The following is a 14,150-nucleotide window of genomic DNA, read 5'->3' on the forward strand; positions in this document are numbered from 1 at the left end:
CATCAGAACAGCTGAAGTGGGATAACCCCTTTAATGATAATCAGATGACTGCTGAAAAGTTTTCTTTATAGAACAGAAAGTGTCAGGCTACTATTAGTCTTAGTGGGAAAACTGCAGAATTTTGGGATTTTTATAACATGGAAAACTAAAAAAAATCACCAAAAATTATTTTAAAAATACATTTAACGATTTTATGACACACGTACGACTGTTTATGTACTAACTGCACATACCTCGTGCAGTTAGGACATATAAAGCTGTCCATTGCATATGCTGTGCCTGCTTCATGGCTTTTCATTTGTTGGATATTTCAGAAAAGAAGCATTTAGTGAAGAGAGAGGAGCGCGGAGAGGAGTAAAGAAAGTCATGGTGGTTGTAACAGATGGAGAATCTCATGATGGCTATCGTCTGCCAAATGTGACTGGTGAATGTGATCGAGATGGGATTGAAACATACGCCATTGCGGTGGGTATTTTACACCTTTACATAAAAAAGTAATGGCCCACTAAACTACATGTCTATATGTTTTTAATTGTATATACTTTCATGTCCTACCAACAGGTTGATTTACCAATACAGTGATTCCCTAACTATCCGGTGGAAATTGGCTGGTGGTCAAGCTGTGATCACCTGTTATGCATGACCTTTTCATGCCTCCTCATTAGTTGTATAGGGATTCACTGTGAATCATACATATGGCAGATGCTGTACTCATCCTTTAGTGCAGTGTTATACAGGCTCTGATGGACTATATGTGTATGGAGATATTCTACCCTAGAAGCAATGCTTCTCTAGGGACATGCTTCTCTGTCATGTATCCTTAACCTGGTCGGTACTAAGATAGATTATTACTTCGAGAGATGAGCATGAAGTCAGACCAGATGACAAGATAATGAGATATCTAAGGTAAAACAGAGGATACCTGTATCGATTTCAATAAGGGAAGGCGGTAATGGTGTCGAAGTATCAACTGAACCACCCAAACTGGACCAACCACTCAAGCAGAGCACCTGCCCCAAAAAGGGCAAACCCATTGCTTGAGGAATGGTCAAGTCCTAAGTCCAAGAGAAACATGCAACTCTGACCATGAAATGCCAAGATAAAGAGCCATTGAAAACTAAAAACAGAATCACTGAGCATAGAACTCTTGAACACTGAGAACAGAACTAAATGCTAGACCAGAATACAAGGAATACAACTGGCATCCTTGGCAAAAATCATGAGATTGGTTTAAATACCTTCATGGAGGTGCTGATAAGCTGACTGGGCAAATCGACAACCTAACCAGCCTATCAGCGCTGCCACAAAAGGGAGATGTAAATCTCTTGGTGCCTAGTGCTAAAATGACACCGCACTTGCACTAGTTGGTGCATTACATGGTCTGGGACTGTTGTGATGTCATCCTGGACTAGTGCCATGAATCAGGAAGTCACGGTGTAGTCTGTACATATGGCATATTTCTTTAGGATTTGTACTGAAAAAATCTCCATATATGGAGGTATAAGAGAAACCTCACACACCTCCATAGAAGCCCAATTACAGCTCCATACAAAACTGCCACATGCATAAGCCTTAGGGCAATTCATCTAAGGTGTTATTAGCTTTATCTTTCTGGGAACATACAAAAGCCCCTAGAAGACATTTTCCCTTAAGTTTATAATAATTGTATTGGGATTCAAGACCTTGGGGTTTTCCATGACCTTGATATGACTAATTCTTAGAATAGGACATCAATAGTATATTTGTGGGAGTCCGACTCTTGGTGTCCCCACCGTTCAGTTGACTGAAGAGGGCCACTGCACTCTGACAAGTGTTGTATCCTCTTCACTGTTGACTATGGACAGCTCTGTACATTTAGTTGTGACTTTGCCTGGCATTGCAGCTTTGTCCCATTCACTTGATTGGAACTAAGCTAGGATGAGCTACAGTACCAGGCACAGCCACTACTAATATAGAGTGATGCCCCTGACCAACAATGAAGGGAATGCAACACTTGCCGGACTCCTGCAGGTCTCTTCAATCAGCTGATCGGTTGGAGTTACCAAAATAGATTTACTATATTTATATTCATTTCTTCTAATTTTAGATTCTTGGAAGCTACAACAGAGGTAACATCAGTACAGAAAATCTGGTCAATGAGATACTTTCTATTGCCAGTAAGCCGAAAGAAAAACACTTCTTTAATGTCTCTGAAGAACTGGCTCTGTCAACCATTGTGGAATCCTTGGGAGAAAGGATATTTGCTCTAGAAGGTAATATTGAGTGGTACATGCTGCTGTCTTGTACCTCAATAATAGATTCACAGCATCTAGTAACATTCCTATTAGTTCATTAACCCTTTCCAATCCACTGTCTGACGTCTGAGGACATTATGATTTAAGGCTGTACAGCTCCGATGTTGGAAGACCTCCGTCGGGGTTCTCTTACTGTATATTGCCAGCCTCTCTGTTGTTGGAGGCTATCCAACGTGTCACCTCATGCAGTACTGGCTTTAGCTAGCAGATAGTGCCGTTGTATAAAGGCAGAAAAAGAGTAAGCCCCCTAGGAAAACCAGGATAGAAATTGGATTGGAAAGGGTTAATTAAAGAGAACGCATCATGTCCTCATGTCAGCGAGGCGACTGTATAGCTTTACAGCTGCAGCTCCACTATCTTTCTTTTGCTTATTCTCACCCCTTCCCCCTGTATGGGCTCTTCTTAGATTCATCTCCTGGTGCTGTGAATGTGTCAGGTGGGTCAGACAAGTCTGACATCACGAATGGGCACCACCCACTTGACACATTCACAACACCTGGAGACAAATCTAAAAAGAGGGGGGATGGGGGTGAGAATAAACAAAAGAAATACATTGTTGCAGTCAGTGAGGCATGTCTGCAAAGCTGTACTGACATGAGGACATGACTGCTCCTCTTTAATTGATTGGTTGGATCCCCTTTTTTTGGATTCTGTTTCAATCCAACTGAGGTGGCATTCCTGTATGAAACAAGAAAACTGGAACTGGTAGGATGGTCCTTCCAGTTTATACAGATTATCTATCTATCTATCTATCTATCTATCTATCTATCTATCTATCTATCTATCTATCTATCACTTAGATTGCCATATTAAACATCAGTCTAAGTAAATATGCCTCTATGTGATTATTTAGAAATTTTCAACAAAGGTCATGACTTACAGACCACCGAGATTTTCATAAAGAATGTATGAGTGTATTTCCTGGACTTCTAGTTAGACTCAAGTGTGCTTTCTGAAAGACATATATACTTAGGCTTTACTATGTGCGGTTCCCAGGAGACTTGAGGAGTAATTAGGAAGTGTTCTGTCCAGGAAATCTAGAGGTGAAGGTCCTGGGAAGTTTAGCAGGCTGATAAATGTATGCATTACGATTCCTCCTCTATATAACCTATAGGCAAAACAATATAATAGTACACAAAAAACTGTGTGTGTACATATATATGTTTGTACATCAGAGTTTAACATCCCTTTTTAACTTGTTATACTAACTTTTGGTGCCAAAGTTTATTTTCACATATAGAATTGCTTTACAATGGATTTTGTTGTATTAAGATAAAAGTAGTTTTAATGGCTTAAGGTCAGAAAACTGTTCACAGAAAGTTATCACAACCAAGCTAAACATTTCTGTATCTACGTATCTATCTATCTATCTATCTATCTATCTATCTATCTATCTATCTATCTATCTATCTATCTATCTATCTATCTAATATCTATCTATTTAATACGGTATATCTATCTAATATCTATCCATCTAATATCTATCTCATATCTATCTATCTATCTATCTATCTATCTATCTATCTATCTATCTATCTATCTATCATCTGTCTTCTATCTATCTATCTCATATCTATCTATCCATCTATCTATCTCATATCTATCTATCTATCTATCTATCTATCTATCTATCTACATATATTTATATATATTTACCTTGGAAACTAAAAGATTGGTCAATAAAACATATAGGGAGCACCATAAAATGCGCCAAACTATTACCTATGCTATGTAGAATAAGTTTTGTTTGGTCTAACCTGCGCTTACTTTTTTCGCCTGTTGGAAACATCTGACACACCGATTCGCCCACATTCGTGAGAAAAATAGGTACTACTACAACATGTGTCCATGTAAGGCTTTTAATAAAGAAGCAGTCAAGAAACAATGTCAAACAACAAGAACTTCTTTCTGTTTTCTTGTTGTTTGACATTGTTTCTTGACCGTTTCTTTATTAAACTCCTTATGTGGACACATGCTGTAAATTGGTAGAGCCATTTGTAATTTGTCATTATTTTTGGTGCAAATCTAGTGGATAAGGCTTCATAAATTAGCCCCGCAGAGTTGAATGTGCAATGTAATGTGTTCTCCACATTGTGCTAGCATACTTAGTTCGGCTCAAGAGGTTTTACTAGCAGTTCTTTGTAGAGCCTTAGATCACATACTGTGCTGCCTCTACATCAGATGTTCTGACTGTTTAGATGGGCAGCTCTTCTGCAGACTTTCTGGTCATGTACTTTAGTAGCCATGAAAGATATTTTCCCACATGTAAATGGGACAAGCTGTGAGAATTGAGGGGTTTCATTCTTCTCATGGGCGCTGGTGGATTTTGTTTATTTTTATAGAAAGCGCTGAACCTCATGGATCCTGTATGTCTACGGAAGCGTCCGCGAGATGTGCAGACCTCTCTTACTCTCCAGAGCCTCACTGCTCAATTCCAGATGCACTCACACCCGGCCCTCTAAGTACTTTTATCCTCTTCACATGTTCTTTCACGGAGACACTTAATTACTAAATCAGTTACAATGTATCCACGCTGGAAGCGGAGGACACAGAGATTGACATTTGGTGCAGCTCTGTGGTTTTCTACAGAATTGCTGGTAAATCTACTGAATTACTTCATGTCTTCTACAGAAGAGCAGTTAATTGAGAAATGTAGCAAGGAATATATAATTAGGCAACAGGGTCTGACCTCAATTTATTAGGTAAGGGGGCAGGAACATAACATTTTGGGTGCAGCCAAAACCAAGTGCCAGCTGTTATGACACCGATGAGGAATGTAGCTTGTCTCTAGGTAATGGCAACAATGCAAAAGGCTACATGTAGTATCAAGAAATCTTGTTTAGGCCTCTTTCACACGAACATGTGTGTTTTCACACCGTCCGAAAATCGCAACCATCTGAGGAATTGGATTCCAATGTATTCTTTCACATAGGCGATTTTGCGGTGCGTAAAAACATCAGAAAAAATAGCACATGCACGACCGAAATCAGCGACCGCAGTTATACACTGCCGGAAAGATTGGTCTGGATCTATCTTTCGACGAATATACGCTGGTGGCCCCCATAGACTCCTATGGGAGCTGGAAAAAAGAGAGTGGGAGGGAGTTTAGCAGATTAAAATCAGTCAGTTTTGCACAAATCAAAATCAAATGCACTCATCTGCATGAGCAGTAAGGAAGACCCGTTAGTTCTGCTAATTATTTCAGTAAATACTTGTCGTTTCCCATGAAATAACTATTCTAAAGCATCTTTTCTGCGTTGTCCCGTTACTCAGTCATTCCTCCTGGAAAATTTTGAATATGACTGGCCTTAGCTACATGTAACCTATGCTGCCGCACATGTCGTCAGTCAGCAGCTTGTAGGGGGCACCAGATGGATGTAGGCTGGGAGCATCTTGAGGAGATGAACCATCCTCCTTTTGGCTCTGTCAGCTTCCCCACAACCCAATCACCTAGTTCTGCTACTGTATTTATGTTATGAACTTGGTTCTGGTGCTTAATTTATGTACTGAGGTTGGTTTGTGTTGTATTTACAGTATGTATTGATGTTGATTCTGGTGCTTTATTTATGTTATAAGCTTGGTTCTGGGACTATATTTAAGGTATTAGCTTGGTGCTGGTATTGTGTATATATACAGGGGTTGGTTCGTGCTGTAATCATGTTATGAGCTTGGTTCTGATGCTGTATTTATATTATGTGTTTGGTCCTGGGACTATATTTATGTTATAAGCTCCCTTGTTCTGTACTTAGTCCTTGAGTCTGTTACCTATCAGTGCAATATATATTATTTTTTTCTTATGACAGTGGGGAGGTGCTCAAAGAGATTCTACATGGTGTGCCATCTAACCTAAGTCTGGCACTGATTATGAATGAACTGACAACCGGGTATTTCAGTAGAGTGTGTCCCTACACAGTCTGACACATTCAACACTGATTGGACAGTATTAATGTGTGTAGAGACATGTGATTTAGTATATTGGACTAGGTTCTCCTCTAGGATCCCTGATTTCAGTGCTTCTAGAGGAAATCTCAATCAGTGGATCAGAACCTCACTAACAACTAAGCAGACATGAAGGTGCATGAAGCCTTCAGTTTGTAGGTTTTTTTTATCCCCATGTGATGTATTTGCCTGCTGCTCTGACCTGACAACTAACGGTGCTTTTACATGTAATGATTTATCGTTCGCACAAGCAAACAATGTCAGAGTTCGCTCTTTCAGCCTGTTTATACAGGCAGAAAAATCGGCCGTTCGCTAAATCATTCAGTTGTTCACATTCTCTGTATAAGGGCTCTTTCACACGAGCGTATATCGGCCGCCGATTTTCACAGCCGACTGATATATGCTACGATCTGATGCATTGGATTCCAATGCATCAGATCACATGGCCGTATTCCCGTGGTGTAAAAGCGCCCAGGCAGGCCAATATAGTGCTGGGCGCTTTCACGCCGGGCCGAAAAGATAGTTCTGCAACTATCTTTCTGGCTGGAATACATCAGCCACTGCATAGGCTCCTATGGGAGCCAATGACAGCAGCCGGAGAAGGTAGGTGGGAGGGAGTTTAGCAACGTGACTGCTAAACTCTCTCCCTCTTCTCTCTCCTTCCTCCAGCTGTTTGCAATGGAAGGGGGTGGGGGCGAAGCTAAGCTCCGGCCCACTCCGTCCCCTCACACTGCTGGCTGTGGACAAGGGACAGGAACCTATCTTCCCCCCCATCCCACCCACCCCCATTGCAAACAGCTGGAGGGAAGGAGAGAGTAGAGCTGGTGAGGGGGAGGGAAAGGGAGGCAACGGCATTGCGGTCTCAGCGTATATGCGCCAGGGCCCATGCCGTCTGAATGGGCGTACAAACGTTAGATTTGTGCGCCTGTTCACACGTTTTTACGGTGCCGGCAGGCGCACGTAAAAACACCTATGGCCATGTGAAAGAGGCCATAGTGTATGAGACAACTGAATGATCAGTATTTAAACCGAACAATCAGTTAATGAGCCAACGAGGATTTTCATGCTTGCATTAAATGAATGATGAAGTGAACTATCGTTGGCTGTTTACATTGAACAAACTCAAACAATCCAGTGTTTTTTTGCTTTAACGATAATCCTTCTGCCTGAACGCACCTTAACTAAGGAGACATTGGTAGATAATGGGGTAACTGTTGGTAAGTGCCATGATTAGCAGACTGTGGTGGGCGAGTGAAGGCTGCCAAATGAACTATAGGTTCTTTCACATAACACAATCCTCACTTTCAACAAGGGATAAAGGTCAGACTCTGGTGCTACTGATAAGAAAGGTCCTGTGTCATATAGACTAGCACTGCTAGTAAGACATAGGCCCCCTGTCCACGGGCGTTGCGAAGTCCCGTGGCAAATCTCTGCCGCAGGAGCCGCAGCCCGGAAGCAGGAGCCGGCAGACGAATCACCGAGGTCAGCCTATCTGACAGATAGGCCGTCCGCGTGTGGAGAATCGCAATGATTCTCTGCTCGTGGACACGGGGCCGGCGCTTTCCATAGCAACGCTATGGAAAGCTTCAGACGGTGTGATTTGCCGGCGAAATCACGCCCGTGGACAGGGGGCCTGATTATACAGGCAGATTTGGCTCATGCAAATGAGAATCATTCAGTCTCGCACGTTCGCACGTATAAGTGAATGAGAGGGGCTGAATGAGCACTGTTTAAGCTGAACGATAAGTGAATGAGCCAACGATGGTTTTTATGCTGGAATAAAATGAACGTCGAGCGCAATGTGAACAATGGTTCATCGTTCAGTCGTTGGCTCGTGTTTAGACCAAAGAATTAGCATTCACTTTTGCTAGTTTGAACAATTTTTTGAACCATAATCGTTCCGTCCAAAAGCACCTACATATAGCCGAGTGACCACCTACGTCAAAGTATGAGCTCAGATTCCTACTGCAGAAAGAGATAGTAGAGCCGCTGCCGGGACCCCTGGACCCTCCGACACATCAATGTAACATACCGCAAGATGGCTTTGTGCGGATTCGGCAATTCAGACAACAGAAAATGAAGCTTATCACTATCCTGAAAAAACTAATAGCACTCATTATTGTATCCTATTGTCAAACTATCAGAATGTGATTGAGCAATTAAGTATTTTTTCATCCTTTAGCTTTCTATTATCTTATTGTCTCCTTTCTCAGCTACAAGTGAGCAGCAAGCGGTGTCCTTTGAAATGGAGATGTCCCAAACTGGATTCAGCGCTCACTACTCCAAGGTACTGCTATACTGATTAGTTGGTGTCACTTCCAGACATCCCGTCTCTTTAGTATTCTGTATATTCTACAGTACTCTATGCAATATATAGTGGCATCTTACTGCACAAGGACCTACTGTACCCACTAACAACATACACAGTAAGATATGCAACTACAGACATATCCATATGGAAGTGCAAAATTAATTAATATAGCAAATCAGTGTTGTAATTAGGAATGACTATATGATATATGATGCACCTCATTGCCATGTGCATTGATCCTGTACAGCGGCACATGGAGTCCTCATACTTTTCTATATTACAGACTTGTAGGGACTCTGTGCTTGCTAGTAGTGCCTCCTTCCTTGGAGAACCAATGCTTCTAGGTTAGAATTGGCTAATTGCCTCTGTAATATGACAGATGATGAAGTATCCAACAATTGTGGTTCTTGAGGCTCTTGATGAGTGTGCCTCTATAAAAACTCAGAGCAGTGAGACTATGGACCTCTCTGCCTGAGGACACGGTGATGGTAAACTCGATAAAAGAGTTTAAGAGGGGCCAGGAGGATTTTTTGAAGGATACAATATTACATTTTATAGTCCGCGATTCAGGGATTATTCTGATTGCCAGATTGGAGTCGGGAAGGAATTTTTCCCTTAACCCTTTCCAATCCACTGTCTGAAGACATTAGGATTTAAGGCTATACAGCTCCGATCTTGGAAGACATCCGTGGGTGTTCTCTTACTGTATATTGCCAGCCTCTCTGCTGTCGGAGCCTATCCAACGTGTCACCTCATGCAGTACTGGCTTTAACTAGCATATAGCACCATTGTATAACGGCAGAATAAGAGTAAGTCCCCTAGAAAAACCAGGATACAAATTGGATTGGAAAGGGTTAAATAGGGAATTTGCTTCTACCTCATTGGGTTTTTAATTGCCTTCCTTTGAATTAATATTGAAGTGGAAAAGAGGTTGTTAGATCGAGCGGCTTGCACGATAATTGTGCAATGTGAATGCATGCAGGGAAAGAACGATCAGTGATAAATCGCTAATTGGATCTTTCATGCAGACCTAAATATCATCTTTGGTCTGCCGCTGCATCGTTCTGTGTAAACAGGCCGTCGTTCATCTATTACTGTGAATGGAGGCAGGCGGACAGAACAATCCCCAACCCGTACTGTCTTTATTCACTGAACGATAAAGACTCCTGGGTAAGAGCCCAGGAGTGACAATCATTGGGATGGCTGTTGGGCACTAATGTCCCCCGTGAAGGGGCTTTCCACAGATCAGGAAATGTATTTTGAAATATATGACTATATGGCTGCATTCCATTTAAAGGGATTGTGTTAATATGCCCAACCCCTCCCAGTATGCGGGGCCTGGGATGACCCGCTCCTACTGAGCAGCTCTCCGTTTAGGATCGTAGAGGAGGTCTTGAGTGGGGAACCCCTCCCTATGATGTTCATATGCTCTTGGCACAACCCCTTTAACTTCATTACCAAAAATGTAATTTATTGCAAAAAATACTTTTTTCTACTGGGTTAAAAAAGGATTATTTGCTGCATTTTCTATACAAGTGTTGGGCCATCTCACACAGGAAAGGGGGATAAGTGTATTGTGTATCACACCTACAAGAAACATTATAGCTAAAAGTGCTTTCATTTCAGTTCTCCATTCTATGCCTCCTGTGCCGCTGGACATGTGGTTACAGTTTGCTTTCATATGTTCTTTATTGTATTGTAGCAACAACCACAAAACACCAGACATTACAGTAATGAGGAATAGAAATAGCAGCGGCGTAGGACAGCAGTGACAACACCTCATTGTTCTACATATAGGATCTGTCAGCTTCCTGGGTGTCTATTTAGTGAATATTTACATTCCCCATAAACAATTTGAGGGGTTTCTTAGAACTCCATATCATGTTTTTTTCTCTGTTATTCTTCCTGGAAATGTATGATTAAACTTCCTACAGTCAAAGAAGATGGTGGAGCCATTCTTGTTTGTACAGACTTGGAGAGCCACTTTTAGGCCTTATTCAAACAAGTGTAAGCCTATTTGCGCATTTGTCATTAACCCTTGTCTATGGAATTAGTTTTTTCAGGCTCTTACAGCTTACAAAAATGAGAAAACTCCTTTAACCCTTTCCAATCCAATTTGTATCCTGGTTTTCCTAGGGGGCGTACTCTTTTCCTGCCATTACACAATGGCGGTATCTGCTGGCTAAAGCCAGTACTACATGAGGTGACATGTTGGATAGGCTCCGACAGCAGAGAGGCTGGCAATATACAGTAAGAGAACCCCAACGGACGTCTTCCAACATCGGAGCTGTACAGCCTTAAATCATAATGTCCTCAGAGGTCAGACAGTGGATTGGAAAGGGCTAAACCTCCATTTTACTCCCAGTGAACAAAGTGTTTGATCTCCAGTCATCGTGGTATACAGCAGGAAGGCTAATCAGATAGTATGTAGTACTAGTATGGTATATAGTTTTATGGGACAAGAATCAGTATAACTTGTATTTTACTCATTTAGAGAGGTTTTCCAACTCTGACTTGATTTTTAAAATTGCACTTTTTGTGCTGTAATAGCAGATAAATATGGCCATTAGCTAATTAGACGTTTTTGTAGTTTTCCGCCTTCTGCCACAACACTTGGTATACGTTGTTATTGACTTTCATCATTCCTATCAGGTCACTTCTGGCCCGGCTCTCCCTTGCTCTACCCTGACTACAATAACCAGCATCCTTAGCAGCCGTGCCCATCGTGATGTAATAATCAGCACATGCTTTTTCCATGACATCTCGCCTGGCTCCAACAGCCACATCTGCCCCGATCCTCATCCGGCCCCGATCCAACCCTCCATGCCTGTAATTTTCAGTGCCACTGACATTGCTCACTTACAGACAGGAGCGGAAAAAGAGTGAGTGGACAGGATGTAAGTGGAAGAGACGAATACCTGGCACTAGCGCACCAACACGACCAGGGCAGAAACACTGGAATCTCAGCAAGTAAAACTATTACAGCTGTATGGCAAAGTTCCTGTGTCTAAAAGGATAATCTAAACAGAGATTAGTAAAAATGATCCTGGAAAACACCTTTAAAGTCCTGCTCTTTCTAGCCTTAGGAGTCCAGTGGGTGGTCCACTGTGATTGACAGCTGTATGTATACGCATGCTTTGAAGACTGTGAAGTTGTCCCGCCCACTGGACTCATGAGGCTAGAAAGAGCAAGAATTTAATAAAATTCATCTTATACTGGAACGTTTCCAACAAAACTATATATCAGTCTGCTCAGCTCGTCCTACTCTATTACATGCTGCCCACAGATCAGACGCCATGATCAATGTGACAAGATCCCTTTAAATACTTTATATTGCATAAACAACTCATTGACATTATGGCATGTGTTAGGTCTCTAAGCCTATGTATTAAATGAAGACTTTTTTCTCCTATGGTGTGTAGGACTGGGTGATGCTTGGTGCAGTCGGAGCCTATGACTGGAATGGAACAGTTGTCATGATTAAATCCGATGATATAGTCATACCTGGAAATAATTCATTTAAGACAATGGCACAAGAAAAGAATGAGCCCCTGGCAGCTTATCTTGGTCAGTGAAATCCTCATTACCTTATTATTTACAAGGGTGTAATAATGCAGTGACAGCAGTCACTTGTACAGCTCCCAGACTCTGGTTCTCGAGGACTTCTTCATCAGCAGCTTCCTGTAAATCAGTATCTTCAAGATTTAATCGTGATTGTGAGAGTCACTGACAGGAGTTCTGAAGAAGGGCTGGCCTGCTAACTAGTGTTGAGCAACCCAAACAGTCAAATACTGTTTCTAGTCAAACTTTGCTAAAAGTTCAGTTCAGTGTGTACCTGAAACTTCAGCAACTTGTCTTGGCCAAACCCACTAAAAGAAGAAGGGAAAAAGCAGAAGAGATAAAAATAATTTTTTTCCTTATTTTTTCTTCTTCAACTTTTTCTTCTTTTGTATGTATTAATTTCACCTTAAAAACAGCTTAAAACTACCGTATATACTCGAGTATTAGCCAACCCGAGTATAAGCCGAGTCAATAAGTTTTACCACAAAAAAACCTGTAAAACTTATTGACTCTAGTATAAGCCTAGCTATACTCAAGAAAAAATGCAATACTCACCTCCCAGCCTGCGTCTGTGTCCCCGGCGCGATGGTCTCCCCGGTGGTGCGGCAAGCTGCTAGAGAACTCTCCCCGCTGTCATCTCCCTGGCTCGGCTTTAAATTCCCCCACCATCAGCACTGTGTAAGTAAGCGCGGTGATTGGATTGAGCGCCAGCCAATCACAGCCAGCGCTCGATAAACCAATCACAGCCATTCAGTGATGACATCCACTGAATGGCTGTGAATGATTGAGCGCCGGCTGTGATTGGCTGGTGCTCGATTCAATCACAGCGCTTACCTACACAGCGCTGATGGCAGAGGAATTCAAAGCTGAGCCAGGGAGATGATAGCGGGGGAAATTCTCAAGCAGCTTGCCGCACCGCCGAGTAGACCATCGCGCCGGGGACACAGACACAGGCTGGGAGGTGAGTATTGCGAGTTTTTTTTTTTTTTTTTACCTCACTTGAGTATAAGCCGAGGGGGACTTTTTCAGCATAAAAAAATATGCTGAAAAACTAGGCTTATACTTGAGTATATATGGTACTTAAATACACTCCTAAGAGACAATAGACTTCTAAGAGAGCTTTTATGGCTCTTAGACAGTGTTATACACAGGTTTTAGGGTTATGGCATTCAATTTTTAAGAGCACTGTGAACATCTCTACGTAGTTGTCTGTACCGGTGACGTTGCGACATGATTATCAAACAGCGTTTGACTCCGTGTGCCACAAATGTACTCAGTTGAACAGTGTGTGCTTATTGTTCATGAATGCTGGGTTCATTTAAACAATGTCAAAGGGCATTTTGGAATAAGCCTGGTGAAGGAAGCTACCAGCAAAATCTTGTATTCACAAATTGATGAAGAATCAGCTCACAGATGGCGAATTAAGGAAAGGTATCTTTCAGCAAGATGTTGCACCGTGCCTCACATCTAATGCAAACATGAGGGAAATTGAAAGTTATTTTGGTAATTCAATAATTTAGAAACATCTGTGGCTGCCAAGCCTACCGGACCTGATGCCAACTGATGTATTTTGGGGGGGGGGGGGGTTTACTGAAGCGCCATGTATATAGCAATAGGCTGATGTACTCAAAGGCGTTATATCGCAGGAGATTGTTACCATTATTGATGTCACATTAGCAGACGTCTTCTCGACATGCAGACTCACATACAAAAGTGCTTAGATGATGGAGGAGCCATTTTCATCATATGCTCTGGGCGAACCTTGTTCTGCAACATACGAGGTAGATACAGATCAATGATAATAGGGAACCAGACAAAATTAATATTGAGGAATGTTTAGTCTCTTAATGAGAGACTCACCCTATAGTAAAGGTAGTATGAACCAGCACCAAAGGGGTGCCCCAAATTAATTCTTGGTATGGGCCAGTCCAGTTTACCTTCACATTTACCTCTTGTAGTTGACTGCATTTTTTGAACCTGTTGCATAAGAGATGCACTAAAAAAATCCTGTCTACTTTGTAAAGGACTAAATATGATTCGTCAGC

The 14,150-nt window shown here is 41.9% G+C and overlaps 1 protein-coding gene across 1 annotated transcript in view; it reads left to right on the top strand.

The window, feature by feature from the left end:
• ITGA1 (integrin subunit alpha 1) overlaps positions 1 to 14,150 on the top strand; it is a 300,337-nt gene that overhangs the window by 72,576 nt on the left and 213,611 nt on the right. Inside the window, exons 8-11 of the mRNA XM_066602726.1 lie at positions 315 to 465; positions 2,087 to 2,252; positions 8,447 to 8,520; positions 11,967 to 12,111. Of these exons, the coding sequence (XP_066458823.1) occupies positions 315 to 465; positions 2,087 to 2,252; positions 8,447 to 8,520; positions 11,967 to 12,111 (536 nt within the window). The remainder of the gene's footprint in view (positions 1 to 314; positions 466 to 2,086; positions 2,253 to 8,446; positions 8,521 to 11,966; positions 12,112 to 14,150) is intronic.

Source organism: Eleutherodactylus coqui, chromosome 5 (genome assembly GCF_035609145.1).
Source record: "Eleutherodactylus coqui strain aEleCoq1 chromosome 5, aEleCoq1.hap1, whole genome shotgun sequence".
NCBI lineage: Eukaryota > Metazoa > Chordata > Amphibia > Anura > Eleutherodactylidae > Eleutherodactylus > Eleutherodactylus coqui.